General features: G+C 34.6%; 1 protein-coding gene across 3 annotated transcripts in view; it reads left to right on the top strand.

Moving 5' to 3' along the window:
* ATM (ATM serine/threonine kinase) overlaps positions 1 to 25,200 on the top strand; it is a 69,310-nt gene that overhangs the window by 15,602 nt on the left and 28,508 nt on the right. For all 3 annotated transcript variants that reach the window (XM_032190547.1, XM_032190538.1, XM_032190555.1), the window contains 26 exons: positions 1,377 to 1,508; positions 2,214 to 2,339; positions 2,459 to 2,548; positions 4,144 to 4,315; positions 5,483 to 5,682; positions 6,227 to 6,309; positions 6,420 to 6,575; positions 7,043 to 7,118; positions 7,271 to 7,401; positions 8,837 to 8,957; positions 10,416 to 10,592; positions 11,368 to 11,537; positions 11,848 to 12,094; positions 12,697 to 12,812; positions 13,703 to 13,829; positions 14,676 to 14,875; positions 15,202 to 15,373; positions 17,420 to 17,584; positions 17,860 to 17,992; positions 19,024 to 19,119; positions 20,389 to 20,560; positions 21,220 to 21,361; positions 22,014 to 22,190; positions 22,636 to 22,810; positions 23,941 to 24,028; positions 24,378 to 24,533. In XM_032190547.1, coding sequence (XP_032046438.1) covers positions 1,377 to 1,508; positions 2,214 to 2,339; positions 2,459 to 2,548; positions 4,144 to 4,315; positions 5,483 to 5,682; positions 6,227 to 6,309; positions 6,420 to 6,575; positions 7,043 to 7,118; positions 7,271 to 7,401; positions 8,837 to 8,957; positions 10,416 to 10,592; positions 11,368 to 11,537; positions 11,848 to 12,094; positions 12,697 to 12,812; positions 13,703 to 13,829; positions 14,676 to 14,875; positions 15,202 to 15,373; positions 17,420 to 17,584; positions 17,860 to 17,992; positions 19,024 to 19,119; positions 20,389 to 20,560; positions 21,220 to 21,361; positions 22,014 to 22,190; positions 22,636 to 22,810; positions 23,941 to 24,028; positions 24,378 to 24,533 — 3,800 coding nt within the window. The remainder of the gene's footprint in view (positions 1 to 1,376; positions 1,509 to 2,213; positions 2,340 to 2,458; positions 2,549 to 4,143; positions 4,316 to 5,482; positions 5,683 to 6,226; positions 6,310 to 6,419; positions 6,576 to 7,042; positions 7,119 to 7,270; positions 7,402 to 8,836; positions 8,958 to 10,415; positions 10,593 to 11,367; positions 11,538 to 11,847; positions 12,095 to 12,696; positions 12,813 to 13,702; positions 13,830 to 14,675; positions 14,876 to 15,201; positions 15,374 to 17,419; positions 17,585 to 17,859; positions 17,993 to 19,023; positions 19,120 to 20,388; positions 20,561 to 21,219; positions 21,362 to 22,013; positions 22,191 to 22,635; positions 22,811 to 23,940; positions 24,029 to 24,377; positions 24,534 to 25,200) is intronic.

Here is a 25,200-nt window from a genome sequence, read left to right as displayed (position 1 = left end):
GCTGCAAATACAGGCTGTATTAACAAGAACACAGCCAGTGCTTAAGGCAAATGATTATCCTCCTCTTTTTGGTGCCCTCTAACTGTGTCTAGAATGCTGCATCCAGTTTTGGGCCTCCCAGGTCAAGACAGTGAAGGCCACTGAGGTGATTAAGGGCTAAAGCCCTTAAAAAGTAGCTCTTAAAGAATAAGGGCTAAAGACCTGTAAGCAGACACGGAGGGAGCTGGGTTTGTTCAGCCTGGAGCAGAGATGGCTCTGGGGGGACCTAACAGGCTTTGAGGGAGCCTCCCAGTGCCTATAAAGTTATCTGGAAGACAGCCCGGCTCATCACAGTGGTGCATTGCAGGAGGGCCAGGGACAGCAGGCATAAACTGAAACAACAAATTAACACTGATGCAAGGAAAGTTTTATAGCTTGAGGACAGTCAAGCAGTGCCACAGCTTGCCCAGGGAGATTGTGTAGTTTTCATCCTTGAAAAGTTGATGAAGACAAAAGCAGCAGGCTTTTTAAGTTTCCAGTTCCATTGACAGGCTAGCTTTGATTTTGATACAGTGCTGTGCTTCCTTGGCAATTTGTCGTTAAGGTCCTATAATATTTGGTGAGACAAAAGAGGGAGTGTTACGGTTTGAAACAAGATACGTCAATTAGGCACTGTAAAACCTCTTCCTGGTTTTGCATATGTAAACAGTGTGTATGCATGAGTTTCTCCATCTTTTTGTAGATACATGTTTTTAAACAACGTGGTAGCAAATCCTCTTTGGTCTCTTTCCCAGAGAAAGTAAAAATATTTATCTGCTCTTTCTTCTCCTTTGATCCAAAGAAGTTAGACAGGTAAACAGGGGTCTCCAGAATGTTCCTGCAGTAGATTTGCGGGCATTCACAACCCTACGTGCCATTTGTTTGTTGAAATTTGTTGCTGCTAAGAAGAAACATAAATTTACTAAGATAGCAAGAGGCAGTGGTAGGAATGTGTTGTAGTCCATGTCTAGGCTCATACTACTGCTTGTCCCGGTGTGGTGGTTTTACTCAGCTGGGCAGCTCAGCTCCACCACAACTGTTCTCATTCTCCTTCCTTACGCTGAGGAGAGCTGAAATTATTACTGTGGTGGAACCTAAAGGACAGGGAGAATTTAAACTGTTGTGAAGGAGGGAGGCGTAAGGGCCACGGGAGATGCGGAGAATATTATAACATGGAGAGCCAAAAAGACTTGATAGGGAGCTAAGACAAATGCAAGATGCAGAACACTAGAATGCAAAGCTTCATTCATGCTGACAAAATATGTATATACAAGTGTTGAGAAGAGACTAAAGAATTTGTATTTTGCTGAAAAAAATCATATTAAACCACTGGTGCTTATACTGTGTGTTTAATTTAGTCTAAGCTTGTTGCTGCAGAACATCTTGTTCGATGTGTCAGTCTCTCAGTTGGTGTTCTCGGCTGCTATTGCTACACTGGTTTATTTACAGAAGAGGATGCCTGTAAATCAGAGTTGTTCCAGAAAGCTAAGGTAAGCAGCAATGCATTTGCAAACAACTTAAAGTAGATTATTAAATATAAAATCATTTTAAAAACTCTATTCATATTAACACACCTTCAGACCATGAATATTTCCCCTGATTTATGCTTAAAAAAAAAAAAAAAGGCAGAGAGGTTTAAATATGTTACTGCTGCTGAAAAAGTCAATGAATTCTGTCAATATACCAATATAGCAAATTTACAGATTCTAAATACTGGTGTGTTTCTCTATCACCCCTTTTAGAAAGATAAAATAATCAAGGATTTTTGAGCAAAAGGACCATTTGGGATAAAAATTCCTTTCATTTATAGTCTTTCATGCAGAATTTTTTTAATATGGGCTAAGCCAGTATGAAGACAGCTATTGTTGTTTTTATTGTTGTGTGAGGTGCTTTTGCACTTAAATATGGAATCCCGAAACTTTGCATTATGGACAGATACCATATTTTCCTTTCATGATGAAAATGTCAGTGTTTCAGGCAAGTCTGTGCCATTTACTTGTTGCTTCTGGAGCAGAATGTTTGGGGAAAAAAAAGGAAAAAAAATGTGCCCAAACTCGCTGATGCACACTGTAAATATCAAAGCTGTATGAATCAGAATGTATGAATGATAATTATGTCCTTTTGTCTGTGTGTGTGCTGTGCATTTGCCAACATATAAAGGAATTTAACTGAACTATTTGTTGTATTTTTATTAGTCTCTCATTCATTATGCCGGAGAAAGCATTTCTAACTCAAGAAAGAAACTAAATGAAGATGCCCAGATCAACTCACTGAGGACTTTGATAATGCAGTGTACAAAATGCTTATGCAATTGTACCAAGGTAAAGCTTATAAAGTAATTTTTGTTTCTTTCCTCATTAATGAGATCACAAAGTTGGATATCACGTGTCATACGTGAAAAAAATGAATTAACCTATCTGTACATCTTACTTTCTTACAGAACAGTGCTAATAAGATGCTGTCTAATTTATTCCTGCATTTGTTAACATCAAAATTTATGAATGATCTTGTAGATATTTGCAAAAATCTGGTAAGTACATTCCCTATGTTTCTGAATGCAGAAATGGTATATTTCTTATGGTATAATAGTTTGGAGGCAAACAAAATAAGACACTTATTTCTATTTAACATTTGTATATTTTGAACACAGGCATAGGGGAAAAATGAGGACAAGTAGATAATATTTGATCAATATTAGCATGCCTGTGATTCAAAGATCGAAGCCGAAATTCCTTTAAGTGGTATATTCTTTATTGCAGCGCTGGATGCACGGGGGATCTCTCCACCTATCGTGCATACCCAAAGCAAAAAGCAGTCTTGAATTTATACAAGCAATCTATTAATATTCTACAAGCACCTATACATATGCATTACCTATCCCCGCCTTCCCTCACTTCTCATGCTAATTAGCCTTTTGGCACCTTGCGCCTGCGTAGAGCCTTCCAAGAATTGTGGGCAGGGGTCTTTGGGACGTGGGCAGGGGTCTTTGGGAGGAAGACCCCGAGTCTTCCTCACAGTGTACTTTTCACCTTTGGTCAGGAATCTGCTGAATTGGCAGGTTTCTTAATTGCAAGAGCTGGTTGTTGCTAATTCTTCCGTTTGTTGTATCTTTATAATGAATTCCAATGTCCGGTTTTGAGATTTATAGTCCTTACGTTTGTTTCTCTGTCCGTCTGCTGCTTCCTTATCATGAGTTTCAGTGTCTTGTTTCGAGATATACAGTCCATGTCTGGGGATTGTCCTTGCCTCCCCAATGCCTCCCCAATACCTCCTTAATCACCTGTTCATATTAAAAAACAATGCTATTTTTGGAAATTTTTTATATTATTTAATATTGTTAAATAATATATAGATTTTATGCCATAGAATTTCTATAACACGACATCTAACTTTAATGCATGTGGAAATGTTAAGAACTTTTTTTTTGTTTGTTTGTTTGTTGGGTTTATGTGTCTTAAAAAACACTGTAGAGATGTTTTTTTGTAGGTGTTAAATGTTTGAGCTGTAACTGGCTCTCTTCTCTTTTACAAAAGTAATCTTATTTTTATTTTTTTGCAAAAGTAATCTTATCTTTTACAAAAGTAATAGGATGGCACATCACTGGGTTTACTACAACTTTTGAAACTTCTCATTTTGGCAGATTGTGCTGTAGTCAGGTCTAGGTAGGCAAAATCCTTTTTTTTTTTTTTTTTTTTCAGGTTAGGAGAACCTGAGGAATTTACCTTCTGTTAGCTTCTCATCTAGTAGGGAAAACAGTAATTACTGTGCTCTCAAAAAGGCCGTACGCTGCCTTTTCATTTCTGTGTAATTATGAAGTATGGTGGGAAGTTTGGTGTCTTCCAGAGAATTATTTTTCAACTACTAACAATGTCCTTGGCACCGTAAAACACAAAAACGTGTCTGTCTCAGGAAGCTTATGTCTTGAAGAGAATAGTTCAAATACAATTCACATGTTTAGAAGACAGTTTTATCATGAAGAGTGAAATGCATCGCTTCAGTGTAGCCCTTATTTTCTTCACCTGTTCGAGTTGACTGGAAAACTGTAGTGTCTTTCCTCGTTCTATGCTTATGTGTTTTCTCCTGTCATTAAAAGCCAACTTTAAAAGAATATTGTGTTTTTGTCAGATGACATTTACTGGAAAACCAAGTGACTTAGGAGAAATGGATGTAGTGGGGCATGATCCTGAGGAGAGTATAATGGAAGCAGATAACCAGGTATCTGATAATCTATTTGACGGTCATTCAGTGACTGACGTCAGCGGTACAAATGAATCTGGTGACATGCAAAATGTAACAGGTAAGCTTTCTCTCTGTCCAAAACTATTTGTGAAAGATTAAGACCCCGCTCTCCTGCCTTGTTTTTACAAATTGTTCTTTCCTTGAATGACAGTTAGGTATCATGTTGTTCTGTTTTTAGTCAGGTAATAGTTGAACCAGGTACATTCTAAACAATTTTTGTACTTCATTAGTGTTTTAAAGATATTAATCAAGTACTCTAACTCATCTGGAAATGAGAAGTTTATTTTTTATTTTACAAATAGTGAAATGCAGGAATCTAGTTAACTTGCTCAAAGTCAGAAGTTTTGGAAAAGAAGAGAAGGTGTGTCTGTAGACTACCTGTCTCTGTCATTAGGTTGTGCTTCATTTTCTTAAAAGTAGTCCTTTTTCATTTCTTTTGCTGATCAGTAATTCTTGGCAAGGTCAGCTTTCTTGTATCAAAAGTAGGAGGAGGAACATGAATTTGTATGTTCTTAGGACAGGTGTTTATTGCTGTTAAGACCTATAAGTACTGATGTTCTCTTTCATTTTAATTTGTTTCTTAAAATGATGCGTATTTTAGTGTCTAATCAGGACTGTGGTTTCTGTTTTGTTATTGGAAAGGAAATCATGGTGTTATACTACTGCAACAAAGAGCTGGTCTGTTTTCTCCATCATGCTGAATAAATGTGTTTAGAAATATCTTCTCCAGCCATCCAATAAATGGTTCTAAAGTTTGGGATTGCAGAAAGTTACTCTAAATGTGGCAGAGCTCTAAATGTGACAGGAAATGACATTTGTAACTATTTCTTTTAGGTTATAATTGAAATTTGGATGAGGACATTAATATAGTGGTAATTGTCATAATTTCACTGTTGGGGAAGCTTTGAATCTGTAGTTTAAAATACATCCTAAGTATGTGAACAGCACAAAAAAAATGGTTCTGTTGTGTTCATTGTACTTTGACGGGAGAATAATCCATCTGTATGAGCACATAACATTGAAAGCATCTGTTTTAAAGAGGGCCTTTTTAGATGTAGGAAGCATTCAAGAAACTACTTACTGTTGCAGTATCTGCTCAATAACAAATAAAGGTTTCCAGTACTCTGTCTATTGTAAGAACTTAGTTTTGTAAAGACATAAAATGTTATAAGGCTTTTTTGTTGTACTTGGAGAGGCATTTCTTATATGTGAACCTTATTTTCAGGTGCTGTGAGTCCATTAGCTGAAGAACAGTTGACAAAGCAGGATTTACTCCTTCTTGAAATTTTGAGGTTCTTATGTATTTGTGCAACTACAGTCCAAACTCGCACAGTGAGCTTCCGAGCCTCTGATATACGGAGGAAGCTGTTGATGTTAACTGATAGGAGCGTCTTTGACAGTGCTAAGCCATTGCATCTGCACACGGTGAGTGTGAGATTATTTTACAGAAGACTCACCTCTGTTCCAGTACTGTTTTTAAAATTGTGAATTTTTAGTGCCCTTTCTCTTGTCATCAGTCCTCTGAGAAGATCAGAAAAAAGGTACTTCTGATGTTTTGAAGTGTGCTGGGGTAGACGGGGAAGGAGCAGTTGGAATTTGTTGTAAATTAGAAAATAAACAGCTGAGAAGTATAAACGTCTTGCCTTTATCATTAATTATTTGTTAAATACCTAAAAATGGTCTCTGTCATAGAATAGGATCTGTATTTTAGTTTACAAAGGAAATATTTTTGGTTGCAAAACACAAAAATTTCATAAGCAATGTTACTGTGACAGTGTGCATAAAAAGATGGTAGGATTCTAACACGTAAGAGCTGACATTAGGTATCCTTACTGCATGATGACATTCTATGTGGCAGTTACTGAAAATGTCTTCTAGTTTTTCTTGTAGTCTACTTACTTTCTTAAGAATTATTTTCCATTTTGGTTCTTTTTTTTTTTTTTTTTTTTTTTTTTGTTGTGTTCCCCAGTACTTGGTCCTTTTGAAGGAGCTTCCTACTGAAGAAAACCTCTTGCCTGAAGATGAAGTTCTTATGCTTCTTAAACCTCTTTTGTAAGAGAGAAACTATTTTAGCATTATTAGAGCTATTTTAGTTCAACAGCTACAGGATTTGAGAACTGCTTAGTGGTTCAAGATTTTTTTTTTCTTTCTTTGTTTCACAGTGCTGTGTGTTCCTTCTACCGTCGAGACCAAGATGTTTGTAAAGTAATTTTAAACAACTTGCTGCCTATAGCAGTAAGTTTGGGCCAGTCCAGCGCACATGCAGAAGAGACAGGGGATGCTCAAGGGCAATTTTTGGCAATTATTGAAGCCTTTTGGTATGTTTTATCTATTTAATGCAGAAGTCTGTTTGCTGGGCATAAGATTTTTAACTTCGTTATCCACGTGATGACTGTGTGTCTTGCTATTGGTATCCCATGAGTCCAAGTGCTTTCCCTTTATCCAGCATTTAACTTTCTAGATTTCTATGTCATATTTGTATCAAAGTGTTTTTACAGTCCTTAAGATGATAGTGTTATAGAAATAAACACTACACATTTGTATATTAACAAAGATTTTACTCTCAACTGGATAAGCATCACAAGTACTGGATAACAAATGATAACTTGAGCAATCAAAAATAAATATTACTTATTATTGTAGATTACCAGGAAAATCATGAAATCCTGCCAAATTTACCTGTTAAGCACAAAAGAATGAACTGCAAGCAGCAGAAACTAACTTGTTAGAATTTTCTCAAAATAGTTGGCAACTTTTTCATTTATTCAAATGTTCCATATTTCAGGAAGCTATCTCAAGGAAAGAGATGCACGGCACCAGTAAGAGTAGCGCTTTTAAACTGCATGAAAGCCCTGCTTGAGGTAATCCCATTTTTATTTAAATTCATTAGCATATTACATATATACTTACGATGTGCTTGAAAACAGTTTCTAAAGATTTTTGTGCATACATCAGTAAGTATATCACTGTAAGTATTCTGTATATTTTAAACCTCAATATTCATTTTTTTCAGGCTGATCCTTATTCCAAGTGGGCTATCCTTAATTTAAAAGATGGAGATCTTCCTGTGTGTGATGCTTTCCCACGTTTTCTCGCCGATAGTCACCATCAAGTTTGCATTCTTGCTGCAAAGTCGATTACCAGGTGATGATGTAGATATTTTTTCTGTTTATAAGAATAACAGTAATTTTCACTTTAACTGGGTCTTACTTCTGCTACTGTATACCTGCTGTTTCTAGTAGTTCTGGGGCATTGATCTTGAGGGAATATAAAAGCCTATGAAGTATTCTGTGTATATATATGTGTGTGTGTGTATATATATATAAATATATGTGTATATATATATATATAATTATGTACATATATATAAACTGCGTATAATTGTAATTTTTGCATTAGATGCATTATGCAAAACTTGAATATGAAATAGTTGTTTATCCTCTAGAAATAAGTTGGTCACATTGTGTAGCGTGGAAACTATTTTAAAGGATCTTGTATATTTGAATACCATGTACAGTTCTTTCTCCATTTCTCAAAAAAAATAATATAATGGAACTGGAGTAGGAGTGGAGAAGGGATGTTCAAAAGTAAGGAACACTTTACACACATCAGTTGTTTGCATAAATTGTAGCCCTTCAGCATAAAAAGAATTGAATTGCAGGAGATATTATATTACAAAATCTGGAGTGGAATAAAATGAAGATTATTAGTCTTTTCCAGTTTCAAGACTACGGTACATCAATTGAAGCTAACATGTTCAAGATTCTAAAAAAATATGGTTTACTTCATACAATATTCAATTATGATGATTATTATCCTACTATGTTCAACTGTCTAGATGCCCAAAGTTTACAGGGGCTCAAGAAGTGACTGGACAAATTCATGAAAGAGAAAAACATTGAAGGATACTAAATATAGTCACCACTTCTAACTCATAATCTGCCTAGGTCTCCAGTGGTCAAATATTAGGATGTTTTCAAGGGTGTTATTCTACATACAAAGCAAACATATGGTGACCTTTCTTAGGTATCTGTTGTTGGTCACTTAGAAATAGCTAGAGTGATATTTGGTCCAATCCACTATGATGTTCCAGTTTTTGTAGCAGAGTGAGTTGTGCCTTTATCTGAATATATATATATATATTTAATATGTATAATATATGTATATACATTATATGTAAACACATATATCTATATATATTGTATACTATGTGTGTGTGTGTATATGTAAATATATATATATATGTATTTGAGAAACTCTTTATACATGTACATTTGTTTAGTAAATGTATTCCCAACATATTTCATGAGGCGGAATGTTCCGTTGTGACAACTAGTTGAAGTTTAGATTCCTGCACTGGCAGAGATTGGGAAACTTTCATTTCAGTTTTTAGCCCCAGCAGATAATCTTCCTGTTACTGAAAAAAGTTTGAGGGAGAGGAAGGAAGGACTGCTATATACAAGAAAATGAAGAAGAAAATTAGAGTGTATAGAAAAGCAGAATCTTATTATTTGCTTTGCACAATATGCACCAATTCTGTAGACTAAGTGTTATGCTAATAATTATTCTTTTTTTGAAGTTTGTTTCAAGATGTGAAACAGAAAGATTCTTCTGGATTGTCAAAACCTCTTCCCTTGAAGCTCCAGCAAAAGGCTTTTGAGAATGCCTATCTCAGAGTTCAGGAAGGAATGAGCAATCTGGTAACAACATCTAATCATTAGTTTTGCCAAATTTTCAGGTTGTGAATATGATGACTTTTGAAATAAGTGTGTTTAGCTTTCCAAGAATATTAATTCTTCATGGTTTCTGGTAATCTGAGGTGGTGGAACAACGTGGTAATCCTTTATACGTTCAGTCAGTCTGTTTTGTCCACGTTAAAAATCTGTCAGCTTTTTCAGTGTATGCTTTGGACTGTATAATGCTACTTGTTGCAGATTTTACTACTGTAACATTTAAGAATCAAAGGAAAATGGAACCGTACTATTCTAAACAATATATAAATAGTGAATAGGTGGCAAGGTAAATTTAAATTATGTACTTTTACAGTTCTGTTTTTATACTACATATTTTGGTAAGGTAATGTTTCCAGTGGTATTAGGGTACTGATTTCCACAAAATTAAAATTTGCTTAAAATATAAAATATTCAGATGAAAATTCAAGTAAAAGAAAAGTATTTTTTTTTTAATAGCAGTAACTGGAAATGTAGTGGTGTATATTACTGCAGAATTTCTTTAACTATTAATATTTCTATTAGTGTCTCATTTTTCCCTCTTCCTTGCTACCATGCCTAGTCATCCATACTTTCCATAATATTTTTTGTTGGTCTATCATATTTCCACCTGCTGTCTCTATTTGTTGTGTTTTCTCTCTTTGTTGCACTGGGTTGCTGTCCTGTAGCTTGGGCTTGCTGTTGAGGCCTCATCCCTGTGATCTCGTTCCATCTGTTGCCTACAGACTTCTGTTGCTCCAGCTCTTCGTTGTTTCATCTATTTTCTCTGTTGCCCCAGCTCTCTGCTCTGTCACCTCTCCTTGCTGTCATCTCTCATTAGCTTCTGTCCTTGGTTCAGTTTCGTGTTACTTTTATTCAGTATTTGTCACTAGTCAACACTGTGCATTAGGAAAGGAAGAACTGTATTTGAATCACAAGGTGGCTCTTGCATGTATGCTTTAGTGGTTTGTGCTTTTCTCCTCACATGGTAATACATATGTTATTATTAGGAAATTAATAAAAAATAATAATTAAAAAAAAAAAAAAACTTGAGGAAAATCCTGCTGCTGTGTCTGCTTTAGAGGCAGTAAATTTTGCAAAGGAGCAAGAGGAGACTTGTTAGTGTCTCAGTTATTTGTTTGCTAAGTGTGTTGCCTTTGTTTGAGTTGCTAATACTACATGTGAACTAAAGTATATGAGATGCAAGCTTGTATGCTAACATGCTGGAGGCAGTAAATTCTGGTTGAGAGGTGGAGCAGACAGCTGGGGGATTTAATTTTTAAGCAACCAAAGCAGTATTTTCAGAAGTGTTTGTATCAGCACCCTTTGTTCTAATTTATTAATTTAGTTCTTCAGATATTTGATTGTTTTAACAATCAATTTGTTTTAACAGCATTAGATTATTTTAACAGAATTTTTATGTAAGGTCTTCATTATTTCTTCCTGCAGGTTAGTGACGGTGCAAGTTCTGAAGATCTCTTGGATAAGCAGTGTAACAGAAAAGCAGTTTTGCTGATGCTTGTAACCATGGTTCTGTGCTGCAGTCCTGTATGCGAAAAGCAAGCTTTGTTTGCTATTTGCCAGTCTGTGAAAGAGAATGGGTTAGAACTTCACCTTGTGAAAAAGGCAAGTAAAAAAATCTGGTTTATATTTAGGTTATAAATGAAGCAAAGCAAATTTGTAATGGTGCAAAATGCTTTTGTCAATTTTGAAAGTTGTTTTTTTTTTTTTAATGCAATGCATGGCTAATGTGAGACTTAAATATCTGAATGAGTTTGTAATTAAATCTAATAATCTGTATAATGTTAACACAGAAGTAATGATATCATAAAAAGCAATTTTAACAGTATATCCTGTACCTTAAAAGCACAGATCTAAAACACAAATAGATTTTTGAACATTAAAGATTTCAGAACTCATTAAAAATTCTTTCTATCCTCTAAAAGTAAGTTGAATTTTCCAATGTGGAAAATATGTAAAGTAAATGCAGTGTATTGGAAGATGGTATGTGTCTTGATGAACTTTTATGTTGCTGTTCATAAGGGTGTACTGAAATAATTGCTGTTCGTACTACAGTCTATCATGCTGGTCATTTTTTTGATGTGTGTGGTCTCTCATTTTTATCATTTTCTACTCAATGTCTCTTGTTCTATGTGCAGTCTTTACCCAGCAAAATATATACCAGTTTGTCCTTTCTTTGCATGCTACCTCTTCCAAGGCAGGTATAGTTCTTGATTGCCTTCTTAGAAGAAACAGAAATTAAAAAAAAAGCTTGTGCTAAGTAGGAACTGAATTACATGAATAAGTGTTAAAAGGGTAGGGGGGTGGACAAGTAGTACTTTCACTATGCCATTGTATCATGTATTGTTTGTGCTACTTTATAATCTTATTTAATGCACAGGTTTTGAAAAAAGTATCTGACATTTTTGGCTATAAAAGTATAGAAGACTTCATGACATCACATTTGGATTATTTGGTGGTGGAGTGGCTGAAAATAAATGACAGGGGATACAACCTATCTGCCTTCCCTTATGTACTTCTGAACTATACTAGCCTTGAGGAATTCTACAGGTAAGTTTGCTATATGAAAGCAGTTTATCTAGATTTATTTACAATTATGACACAAGGTTTCAAATATCTAAATGTAGTTACGCATCAAGATTTTACTGTAGGAAGAAGTATTGAGAGCTTTTCTAATGTATTAGCATCTTCTATACTATAGTTATGCTGCAAAGACTTTGTGTGTAGCAGTAGCTAGACAATAATTATAGGCTTAGTTATAGAGGAATCTAGTGGAGGAATGGTATTTGCTATATTATGCTTGAGAGTTTTTCAAAAATGCATTTCAAGGACATTCTGGAAATGTATTTACTACGTGTAGGTCTTGTTACAAAGTTTTGGTTCCACACCTGGTCATTAGAAGTCAATTTGAAGATGTGAAATCACTGGCCAACAAGATTGAAAAAGACTGGAGGCAGGTTTTGGCAGACTGTTTTCCAAAGATACTTGTGAACATCCTCCCATATTTTGCCTATCAAAGCCACGGAAAGAGTGAAGTAGCACAGCAAAGAGATACAGCTTCTAAAGTGTACGACATGCTTAAGGATGAAGACTGCTTAGGGAAACAGGTATCAGTTTTAAATGCATAAATTGAGTTGTATGACGTGAAGGAAACTCCTATATATATATTTTGTAAAAATACAAATAATTCATGTTTATAGATACGAGATTATTGTTGTAATACAGCCAAGCTAGCTGAATTTGTATCCCAGATTTTTCAAGTAATTGGGGTTCAATAGTATCCTTCAGGCAGACAGTATCTGAAGTATAATTTATTTCAGAACGTGATAAAAAGAAGTTTAATTATACAAGCCTGAGTTCCCCTGTTACATATCTCTTTATGTAAGTCATGTTTTTCTCCTAAAATATTTTTAATACTTCCTGAAGGCTCTCCTTCTTCCCCAGAGGCAGACTGTATACAGAACAAGTAGTAAGAATTAATCTTACTTTTATTTTTTTTCCAAATGCAAGGGCAGCAATTCTTCTGCCTGTGACTGTCATAGGTAAGACCTAACCAGGTGTAATTTCTGAATAAATTGTATGTCTTGACTAATTCAACAAATAGAGAATCCAGACAAGAAAAGATGGGTTTTCACAGAAGGAAAAAAAAAAAGTTTAAATTATTTTAGCTAATTTTTTTCTTACTAAAATACTATTTTTCTTCTTCTAGGAAATCGACAATTTATCTCATAATAATTTATCAGAAATTGTGGTTGAACTGTTGATGACCTTACATGAGCCACCTAATGAGGAGGCAGAAGGGTCTCATCTCAGTAAATACAGAGGGTAGGTATTTGTAGATTTTAAAAAATTTGTAGTTTTTTTTTTTAATGTATTTCTATAACATTATATATGAGTGTATTTGTATAACACTGTGTATTAAAATGTGCCCTTCAGGCATAAGAAGAGATAACTTTGAAACTGAGAATTAGTGGACTTTATTTTCATTAGTGATGATACCTTATGTGCATCCTTTCTAAATAGTTATTCCGTGATATCAGGAAAGGGGAATCTCTCTACAATATGTCAGTTAATGGAAAGAATGAATAGGTGGGCAAGATAATTCCATTGTATGTTAATAAGCTCTGGACTATGGCAATGTTGGATTAGATCAATTTAAACTAGGATGGAAAGCCACCCTGTAAAATTTTACTTGCAGTAAAATTAGCCAGGTTTTAATGACTAATTTCAAGTCATTCTTTCAAAGGTCTGTAAATACTTATAAGTCAGAAGTGAAAGTAAACCTTTTCTTAGCAGTTCCTGTAGTGGCTGCTCTTGTACTTGGTAAGAAAATTGCTTAAACAATGTCAAATTAACTAATTCCTGGCTAATAGAAATATTTGAATGCTAAAAATAGTTTCATTTTCATTTTTAGATTTTCCTCCAAGGTACCTTATATTAGACATATTTTTTTTTAGCAATATGGTCTTTCAAAAAAAGAATAAAAGAGTGTTAAAGAGAAATGAGACCTTGAAAACTGCCTTAAAGGTGCAACAGAGTTAAGAATAAAAAGTGTGTCACTCTGCTTGGTGTTTTGAGAGCTTCTCACTTACTGAAAGTAGAAAGGATTTCCTAGGACTTTTCCTTCTATTCCATGAGACATATGTCATTTAACACATGGGGTTTGATTCTTGGGGAAAAAAAAAACAAACACCACCTCTTATTTTTTCATTCAGGGAACTGGATCCTTCACCTAATCCTCCTCATTTTCCGTCTTACGTGATTAAGGCAACCTTGGACTATATTAGCAGCTGTCATAAAAGCAAATTAAAAAGTCTCATAGCCGTTCTTACTAAAAGCCCTGTAAGTATGTAAAGTATGTAATAATGACTTTTTTTTTTCCTTTAGAATATAAAATTCATTTTATGGGTACATCTAAGTTTAGTTAGACATTTTCATCATGTATATTTGAGGAAGAAATACAAACTTAAACACATTTCTCTTTTTTTGCCTTGTGAAAAGGAAGAAGTCCTAAGTTCTGGGATATGGTAACCTCACAAAAATTCCAGGGCTTAGAGTATAATTGCATAATGCATATCCAGTAATGTATAAATGGAATTATATTAAAGGCTGGGGAAATGTCTGTATACCAGATACAATTTAGATGTAATTTATTTATTTGGCAGATGTCTGAAAAACATTCTAAAGTAATTATGTTTGGACAGTTTTTTTCTAATTACTGTCTACAATTCAAATATTAAAGTTAGCTTCCCTTAATGACAGTGTAAAATTCTTTAGTCTGTCATATTTTCAAACACTTGATTTTCTGTTGTTAATAGCAAATAGGAAGGTGTATAAAATGATGCAGCATAAACATATTCCTGTTTTCTAACATAATTCCTTAGAAACTTATCTTTACAAAGATAATGCTATTTTATTGCATATGTTGTGAAGAACACAGCTTACTTTGCCCATCCATAATGACTCTAAAAATAAGAAGAAAAAAAAACTTCATGAAGCATGTTTGTCTAAAACTTCTAAGCGTCAAAGTTAGTACTGCCAGCCAGTGGAATAAATTCTTTAAATCTTTTTAACGTCTTTGTCCATATAGATATGTCTCCCTATTGCTTAGCTTTTTTTCTTGATATAAAGTATATATCTGTTGGCATTATGAATGATCTTTTTACTCATAGTTCTATTTATTTTTAGGATTCATTCCAGAAAATTCTTCTAGCCCTTTGTAAACATGCATCAGATACAAACAATGTCTACAAGAGACACAGAGTTCTTATAATTTATCATTTCTTTGTTACTCTGTTACTTAAAGAGATAAAAGATGGTTTAGGAGGAGCATGGGCTTTTGTCCTCCGTGATGTAATTTATACCCTGATACACCACATCAACAGCAGGTAAATATGACAATTACGTCATGGGTGTCAATAATCCGAAAGCCTTTTTATTTTTTTATTTTGTTCCCTTTTGGAAATATATTCTTCTGTATGCTTTTTACTTGTTTTTTAAAGTGTTTCAGTCAATTTGTGTGTTTTTCAGTTCTCCTTTATCTCCTGAGCTAAATCCTTAGAGCCTTGATAATTTTTGTTTAGAATCAAATTTTCCAATAAAGATTCTTCATATTCCTCTTTTTCCTCTATTCTTCCCTGTTATATAATAGCTTAATACTTGAGACAATGGCAATTTGTATTTAATTAATTTAATTTTTTGTTTCCTGTGGCAGACCTGTTATCAGAGACATATCCGTGCGCAGCTTCTCACTGTGTTGTGATCTTCTTCATCATGTTTGCCACACAGCAGTTACATGTTGCAATGATGCTTTAGGGAGCCACCTCCACGTTATTGTAGGAACACTAATACCTCTTGCTGTGGACCAACCTAAGATTCAGCAACAGGTAGTTCTGAGTTGCAGTTGTTTGTATTTATTCCTTGTCTGTTAGCTTTTAAGTTTATGTTCACTTCATAAAAGGAATTCTTAAATTAGTGTTCAATTTCAGTTCATTTTTTCTGTGCTTTGTAAGTACACAAAGCAATAACATCATAATGTTATTTGGCATGTAACTCTATACCTATAATTGTTTAGATAAAAATGTCTACTTTTGGTGTTTCTGTGTTCTGTATTTGTAATGCCCATGGCTTTAAGCAATGATGGAGATGTATTCCATCATAATTGCTGAGGTTACTCTATCACTTACTTTCTAATTCTCTGTTTACTTAACCTATTAAACAGTTACCTTTTTTAGTTCTTAAAGAGCTTTAATGCTGTCCTTATGCCTTTCATGTCTTCTTTGAATTTCTGTGTCGGTTTCAGTCAGATATGAAAGATGTATAAAACCTTCAAGGTAAGTTTCAGAAAAAATGTTCTCAGTAGAGAAGAGACACCAAACCAGTGGTACCAGTAAAGAAAAAGAAAGACAGAACATAGCTATATGTAAACTGCTGGTGATGGCAAGTTGGTTACAAGAGATCAAGCAGCCAAGCAGTAGCCTACAAAGCGCTCACCTAGCCATGGCCACACTGCTTCTTGCCTTGTGGAAAATTACGCAGGAAATACAATGGAGACCTTTGGAGGGGGAAGCTGTTTAGAAGACAAAGAAGAAATAGGTGCAGAGAATAGATGTCAGTGGTTCAGCTGTTAATCAATTAAAACGATACTAAAAGTATATTTAGCACTTCATCCTTAACAAAGAAATGAAGCAGTTTCTGTTGTGTGACAAGCTTCGTTTTCCTTCTGGTGATAACTTGTATGTGGGGTCTGCTGGGGATGGAAATACAGTTAGATTCAGAGACTTCTAATCTCTAGCTGAAGGTGAGAAATGAGTATGCTTCTTGCACTTGAGTCCTCACACTTGCCTTCTAACTTACTCTGGTGACATTTTACCATATGTTGGTTGTGGTTGCAGTGTAGCAAGCGGTATGTTGACCTCTTAATGCTTCCAATTCAACTGTAGAGCTACACTGGTTCAGCTGATAATTACCCAGCAACCTTTTTCCCAGCCCAGTGGTCACCAACCTGACGTTTTATAATATCTCTGTGCAAATAATTTTACATGCACAGCTGTGAAAGCAACATGTCAGGGCATCCCTGGGCAGAAACAAAGTGGGGAGGACAGAAATTTCTCCAAATTCAAACTGCTGTCATATATGAAATCTTCTGATGTTTCCTGCAGAGACGTCCTTCCTCTAGTGATGAATTTTCAGTTTCTTCTATTTATTTTCCTTCCAGCATTGAATGGAAACTAGTCAATAATTTTCAAATAAATACAAGTGTCCAAACAAAAACCTCATCACTTAGATTGTAGATCTTCAAAGCTGCCTGTATTGAGTATCCAGTTGCATTCATTAGTTAGTAAGTAAAGCACAAAAGAAAAACGTTTCCTCAAAGAAAATGTGTTATCCCTTATGCAAGCATTTATTTAAATTGTAAACCTGCTATGAAACAAATTCTGCCAGAGTTAAGAGGTTTGGACAGTAAATCATTATTTTAGTCGCTTGTTGGGATTTCAAATTACTGACACTAGACAGTAGAAATTAAAAATTAGTAGATAAAATAGAAATAGTAGAAATTTTAAAAGTCCCAGTAACATCAAAAGGCCTGCTTGGGTGTAGTGTGTTGCTAAATCATACTCAATATTGTATTGCCCAATACATGAAATGAGCTTTATCAAAAGACAGGATAAAACTGTAGGTTGTGATAATACACACTTTGTTATCAGTTAGGAAAGAGGCAGTAGCAAAAACTCCTTTTTAGAGTATGCCTGTGATTTTCCTATGCCTCTGAAAATTTTACAAGTTCTAATATTGTAAATGAATTATCTTTCCAAGTTTTTTATAGAGTTCTCAGTTTATTGAAACTAAGAGAAATGCAGACTTTATAACCTAAAGAAATACATCTCCAAAGTGTTTCTCTTTTTTACTTTTCATTTACTTTTTATGCTCAGGTCCTAGGCTTATTGAAGTATCTGGTGATAGACAATAAGGATAATGAAAATCTGTACCATGCAATCAAGCGCTTAGATCCTTTTCCTGAATATTCCGCTTTTAAAGATTTGCGAACAACTCAGCAGAAGATAAAATACAGTAAAGGACCATATTCTCTTTTGGAGGTAATTACATTTTAAATTATATCTCATGGTGTAGTGGTTTTTGCAATAAAACTTTTAAAAGCAAAATAGTTTTGGAACTATATGTGTAATTGAGAAAGATTTAAATTAGATGTGAATCGTTTTTATTGCCAGTTTCAGAAATTGAGGTATTCCTAGGTCTCCATTCTTATTTTGCATCTCTTAATCTCCACGTTGTGGACTGCTGTGTACCACTTCTTTACTTGAAGCCTTTATTTGTGTGTAACCTGTGCTTAATACAATCTGTTGTTTTGCAGGAAATGAATCACTTTCTCTCAGTTAGTGCTTGTGATTCACTGCCCTTAACAAGACTTGAAGGACTGTATGATTTACGCAAACAGTTGGAACGATATAAAGATCAGATGAAGGATCTCCTGAAGACTTTCCAGGGTACAGACATCTGATTATGTGTTTTATTTCATCTGTATCTGGTTTTCAATGTGTAACAGTATAACCCTATTCTAATTTGACATCAAATTTTGTGTCCTCGTTTTTGGTATGTTTAGTAATGTAACCTTATTGCAATTTCACATGCAGAGTAGAATGGCATGTATTATTGATACAAAATCTGAAATATCTCCTGCAGAGCCTGTTATAAATATTCTATGAAGTGTTATATGACAGACAGGGTAAAATGCCCATATAGTTCTTGGAGTGGGGCATACATTATTGTGAATGATGAGGATAATGTGTAAGTATATTGTTATATGGCTGCTTAATGAGTTTTCTTGTATATGAGTTTCCCTGCTCCTTTACAATTACATTTAAGTAGCTTCATTACCAAAACTAGATTTTAGAAAGGCCTAATATGTTAGAAAATAAATCTCACAAAAGTTTGAAAATAATATAATTTAGTTTAGTTGAACCTTACCATATCACAATGTTCTGCTTTAGCTCCCAGTCCAAACCTAGTTCCTTCCTATTTTGGATTTCAGATGTTTCTAACAAGGCCATTTCATTTTTCTCCTCTACGTCAAATCTGCATCTGCTTGTTTTACTGAATGAGTGGAATATAAAAAAAGATGATGTAATTTTCTTTAGATAAACGAAGAGTAAAATTCGAGGAAGCACAGTCGTCTGTCCTAAGGCCCTAAGTGCATTATGTCCACGTCTTGAATATCATTTACAGTTTCAGTCTCAAAGTTCTGCTTGAAAATAAGGGTATTTGTAAAAGGCCAGCAAGTTTGTGTGGGAAAACATCAGAGTAGAACTTGAACAATCTAGACCTTGTAAGCTTGGAAAAGGATTGAGTAGGAACAGAGATCTGTGAACTGCTGAATGGTGTGAGGAAGCTGAGTAGGGAGCAGCTATTATCACTTTTATCACAGTATGAGAACAGATGAAGTTCTGTGGCAGGACTTATAGAAAAAGAGAAATTACGTTTTAATGTGTTTTGTTTTGTTTTTCTTTGTGAATGATAGAAAAACCAGAAGATTCTGTAATAGTGAAACTGGTGGTGAGCTTACTGCAGCTGTCCAAGAAGGCATTTAATCATGCAGGTGAAAAAGCAGTGCTGGGTAAGTTAATGAGTCTCACAGATCACCTAGGGCTGTCATTGCAAACGAAGATCTGAAACTATGGCTGTTCTGTGTTACTTCCCAATGCTGTTTTGCCTTTGCTGCTAGAGGTAACCATCATTAGAATGGTTAGAATGAATCTTCTTTTCAGTCACTGCATATAACAATTTAGACTAATATTGTAAATTTAAATCAGTTTAGACCCTAGTCTCTTTTATACTCATGAAGACACCTGCCATTACATGGGTCACTTAAGTAGGTTGAAAAATAGTAAGAAAAATGGAAGAGAATTTACCTGAAAATTTGAAAGGCATATTTTAGTGGAAATCAAAATAATTATTGTCCATCTTAAAGCCTCTCGTGTATTATTAAATTTATTCTCACCATTTATGCTGAACACCTGATTGTTGTTTAGTCCAATGTACCAATGTCAAAATACAAATCTGCTTTTCCCCAAGTGGGAATTCCTTCCATGAAGGTGATGTTTACTGAGATTAGATGTCTAAAACAGCTAGATACACAAATCATGAGAACATTTGCCTTAATATATATATGTCTAAAGTACTAATAACCGATTATTGCAATTGCAGCTCACATTGACTTCAGTATGATACAACACTCTGCAGCACCTCTGCAAGCTGTATGTTTCAGCCCTTTCTGCATTGTGTTTCTTTAGATGATGTGTTAAACTTAATCCAAAACACAACCTGAGTATCTTCAGTTTGCTCTGGTTGTTAAAAGCAATATTGTAGAAGATGGAAATGTTATCAAGCGTGGCAAGTAGAAAGGAAAAAACAGGGAAATAAATATTGATTCCTTTCTAATGAAAATTAATATCCCCCTCTTTTAGAAACTATGTTCAAAGTCAAGGTCATTTTTTTCCTTGTATGTAGTCTTGTGTTTTAGGGAATGAAAAAATGATTTCCCTTAGTGGCTGTGATTCTGACCTTTTGCACTTACCTGATATGGATACAAGCAAAAATAAAATCTGTGTCTGATTTAATCTGCAAAATCCAGAGCAATATACATTTTGAGAAAACTGAATTAGAAAGCATAACTGTATTATTTATGAGGATTAAGCTGTGAAACACGCATGTGATTTTAATCATAAAGCTCCTGAAGTGATTATTTATAAAAGTTTGCAGCTTTTAACCTCATAATAATGAGCTCATAACAATGGTTTGTACTAATTGACTAGTCACAGCATTTTTTTTAGGGTCAAACCTTGTTTTAATGTGTGTAAAAATATAAAATTACTTTCATTTGCAGAGGCTGTTGGAAGTTGCTTGGGAGAAATAGGTCCCATGGATTTTTCTACCATAGCTCTTCGGCATGCTGAAAACGCACTGGATTCTAAAGCAGCAGACTTACTTGAAGATAAAAAGCTTCAGTGGGTCTTTATAATGTTAACTCAAATAAATACTGCTTTAACAGATAATTCGTGAGTATATTTATTTATTTAATTTATTCAGTCCAAAGTTTAATAGGGGCTGTTAAGCTGTATGTTGCTGATATCTGAGTAACACCTCTGAAAGTGCATTTGGTTCATACCTGTTAACACACAACCATGTGATTCCTCAAGGCTTAGATTACTTATCCAGTCAAGCTGGAAATTGTCTAATTAAACTTGAGCCAGAGAATCTCTTCTGTGCTGTAGAGGATAGCGATGTTGTAGAGTAAATACTGAGGCTTTGCTTTATAACAAGGTATGGGATGGTGTATTTTCAGGTTGCAGACGAGAAATTTCTTCTCAGAGTAGTTACACATTGGAACAGGTTGCCCAGGGAAGTGGGGGAGTCACCATCCCTGGGGTGTTCAAGGAAAGGTTGGACATGGTGCTTTGGGACAGTGTTTAGTGGGTGACATTGGTGGCAAGGTAATAGTTGGACCAGATGATTTTGAAGGTCTTAAGGTCCAACCTTAATGATTCTATGCTTCTATTCTATGATTCTATGATCCTAGTCATGAATTTTTTTTGATGTGATGCACACGTTGTTAGATTATGGAATTCATTGCCTTGTGTGTTTATAAAGGTGATTTTGAAAATAAAATAGCTGAATGAAGTTATTAATAATGACATTCTATATGTTGTTCTTTCAGTATTGATGTTAGAGCTGCTGCTGTTTCATGTTTGAAAAACATATTAGCCACCAAGTCTGGCACTGAATTTTGGGAAGTTTATAAAAAAAGAGGTGATCCCATGTTAATCTATCTACAGCCTTTCAGAATGTCTAGGAAAAAGGTACTTCTTCTAATATAGCTTATTTACACGATATGAGGGGTAGGGAAAGCATAGAAATAAAAAAAAAAAAAAAAAAAAAAAAAGTAAATTTGAAAACATTTTTGAGATCATCTTTGGTGAATCCAAGGGTTGACCTTTTCATCTGTCTTATTGCAGATGTTGTTGCTTTTGTACATCTGTTTTTCCTTTCTGTTTCAGTATCTGGGGCTTCTTCAGATAGGAAATTACCAATGTGATGTTAGAAAGCTATGTGCTTTCATTACTATACTGATCATTTCTGTTTGCCTGCATAGAAATCTAATGCATTCTTTCTCAGGATTCCATCATTTGATGCAAAAACCTTGTGGAAAATAAGTCAGAAAAAAGGTTACGTAATTAACCATAAATCAGATATTTCCTGATTTTCAAACTTTTAATGTGAAACCTAAATGTGCTGTCTAATGTGGCCTTGTTGATGTTACTTGTAAAGTTTTAATATTAATACTTTCAGATTTCCTTGTAAAACTTTATATTTACATGAACAAAGTTGATCTTTTCAATCAGTTCATGCACAGTCAGTATTGTTTTAATATGTTTTAATCTGTGGAGATCGCAGTATGTTTTTTAAATGCTGCGTTTGTTTATATTTGCAATATATGTTTTTCTCTTCTAGTTTTTTGAACTACCAACTAACAATTCAGAGGCTTCTTTAGAAACTTTGGATGACGCAAACCTGTGGCTTCCTCTGGGAGAAAGTCACGAGACCTGGATCAAGAGCCTGACCCGTTCAATACTGGACAGTGGAGGTGTAAAAAATGAAGTTCTCCAGTTAATGAAGCCACTGTGTGAGGTGAGCTGAGTTATACACAGACTTCTGTGGGCTATGATGCACAAAATTATATGATTACTCAGGTTGATAACAAATAGTAATTTCTGCTGTTAAGTTACTACTTAACAGTAAATTAAGTACTTTGTAGTCAAGATACTGCACATAAAATACATTTTTGAATACAAGATTTGAGAGAGAATTGCAATCAGTTGAAGTATGTGTGACTAAACTGAATACTAGTATAGCTATATTGAGCGTTATATATTTTTGTATGTTACACGTTCATTCTTAAATGTTTGTTTTGAATAGTTTTCAGGTTTGTGTCTAAATTGATACATTTTAGTTCTTAGTTTTGTTGTACAGTAAGACAGTAGAATAGCTGTTAGGCTTTTTGAGTTTATTATAACCTGAGAAAGAAGGGCTTTTGGTTCTTTTTCTTAGCAGCTGTTCCCTAACTGCATTCTAGGTGAAAACAGACTTGTGTCAAACCTTGCTTCCATACCTGATTCACGATGTCCTTCTTCATGATTCAAATGAATCTTGGCGAAATCTTCTGTCAGCTCATGTCCAGAAGTTTTTTACAGCCTGTTGCAGATTTGTCTCTTCTAGTAGATCAGCTACACCTCCAAGTTCTGATTCAGGTAATGTCACAGTATTTTTCTTTCAGTGAGAAGAGGGATCCTGGTTGTGAGAAGACTCTTCTGACTTCAAATACATGATGTGTACTTGTAGGTAGATAGAATTTGAGAAACTTCTGTCCAGTTGTTTGGTCAGTGGAGGTATCTGTCATTTTGAAGCTTATCATTGAAAGGACACAAGTGGTTTCTTCTGTATATCTCCTTTTATTATTCGCAACTGGATAATGTTTCTTACTTGCTGAATTCAGATGTGTTGCAGTGTTGTATGCTGCAAGACTAAAACTTGGACTGTCTCTTAAAATCGCAAACAGGCAGTTAAGTTTCTTCCTTACTTAAAAGTGAATAAAGGCATTTTCACCTAGATTTTCCCTTTGGAAAAAAAGATTAACCCTTGCTTGAACATCTGTCCAATGTTGATGATGGTCTCCCTATACATTAAAGAGACTTGTTCCATTCCAGTAGAATGAAAGGAGGCTGTAATCCAAAATAACTGTAGCTGAGTTTGAGTAAATGCAATAAGTTCCATTCAAAAGAAAGTACTGCTTTGGAGTAGACAGAGAGCTATTGGACCTTCTTTTAGCCTGAGGATAAATGTTTGAATTGCTTTGTCTGGCTGGAATGTACCTTCTAATCCAGCAGACTGGTGTCCTTTCAGATTACATTGTGATTGGAGTGAGCAGAAATTTACGTAAAAAGATCTCTGTTATTATACAGCGGGAGTAGTCTAATATGACTGAACTCAATTCCAGGAGCTGAAATTGTATATTTATCTTATTTGTGCATGGCCCTTAACACAAATACAATAACTTCAGATTAATATATATATATTTTGTGCAGTAGCTACTCTGCCATATCTTCCATACCTTCTGAGACTTACTTCTTCAATAACAAATCAGCAAAGGAATCAGTCTGTATAATGTCTTGTAGCCTCTTTACAGGCAAGTCATACAAGCTTTGGGTTGCTGAAGAGGTAAGTTCTACAAACTTGCAGTTAGTTCAGGGACTAATGATAGAGGTCTCTTCAAGCATTGTGCTTCTATGCAATGGATCTTACTGAAGCAATAAATGCAATATAAAGGACACTGTTATGACCCAAGTTCATTATTTTCTCTTTTTTGAAATATACATCCTAGAGCAAGAAAACCAGGTTTTCAGAAGTCTGGATAAAGTGTCTCGACGAACCATGCTTGCTGTTGTTAATTACTTAAGAAGGCAAAAGAGGTGAATTATGGCTTTCCAAAATGTTGCTTAACTTTAATTTTGACTGTTTTAAGGTCTGTTGATGTTCTAGATTAAAAAAGAAAAATCGGATAGAGAACATTGCTTAAAAGAATAAAGATCTAGTAGTAACCTTACATTTATTATAGAATAATATGGCTAGCTTTAAATGATAATAACTATGCTGAAAGAGTTTTCTGAAAACTTCTTGCATGATAAACTTCTTATGGTATGGGGTTGGGACTTGGGGACTAAGGTAGATTCAGTCTTTGGAAGGCTTTATAGTTGAGTTGGATTTATTTTGTTTAATGTTAAGTCTGTTACAAAAGTATTAAAGTCTCTATTTAATCAGATCTGTTTCAGGTACAGTTTTTGATGACAGTTTCTGGCTAGATCTGAATTATCTTGAAGTTGCTGTAGCAGCACAGTCATGTGCTGCTCACTTCACAGCCTTGCTCTATGCAGAAATCTACGCAGACAAGATAAATATAGACAAACAGCAAGAAAGGTACAAGGCTTGAAGATTTCAGTTTCTTGACATTCCTAGTAAAATGGATCATGTTTTATGTTTCCCAGTAGTATTTTGTTGTGTAAAAAGCTATGGAAACTTCAGAATAAATGCTCAGGCATGTGTACTGACCTTGAAAATACTCTTAGTCCTTCAAAGTGATCCCAACCTTCCTAGTTTGCTAGCTATGTCACATTTGAAATTGTGGCATTTTAATTACTAACCAGAAAGTGTTCTGTGTGTGTGTGTTCTGGAGGAAATTAGATCAAGCTAATGCTTCTGGATACCAAGAAGTATTTAATCTCACTTTCCAAATGGAACGCTTTTCAGATTTTATTTCAGGAAATTAATAGTTTACTACTGGTCAAATTATGTCCAAAAGTGAAACAAGGGGGAAAGAAACCACAGACCCTTGACCAGAATTGTATGGTTTTAATTTTCATAATGTCATAATTTCTAGTGTATAACTGATCCTCTGCTGATCTGTGTAGAGGGAACTTTCTTATATAATGCACAATTACCTTTATCTTCTAGTCTAACAAGATCCAAATATGGAACTAATTTACTAGCTTTGGTTTTGCAACAAATAACTCTAGTCAGTGAACATAAAACAAAAGTATGGTTGTAAGCATAGATATTACATAGTTATTGTTTCACAGAAGAGAGC

Source organism: Aythya fuligula, chromosome 1, assembly GCF_009819795.1.
Source record: "Aythya fuligula isolate bAytFul2 chromosome 1, bAytFul2.pri, whole genome shotgun sequence".
NCBI classification, from domain to species: Eukaryota; Metazoa; Chordata; class Aves; order Anseriformes; family Anatidae; genus Aythya; species Aythya fuligula.
The sequence above is the reverse complement of the archived record's forward strand: the minus strand, read 5'-3'. Positions and strand labels throughout refer to the sequence as shown.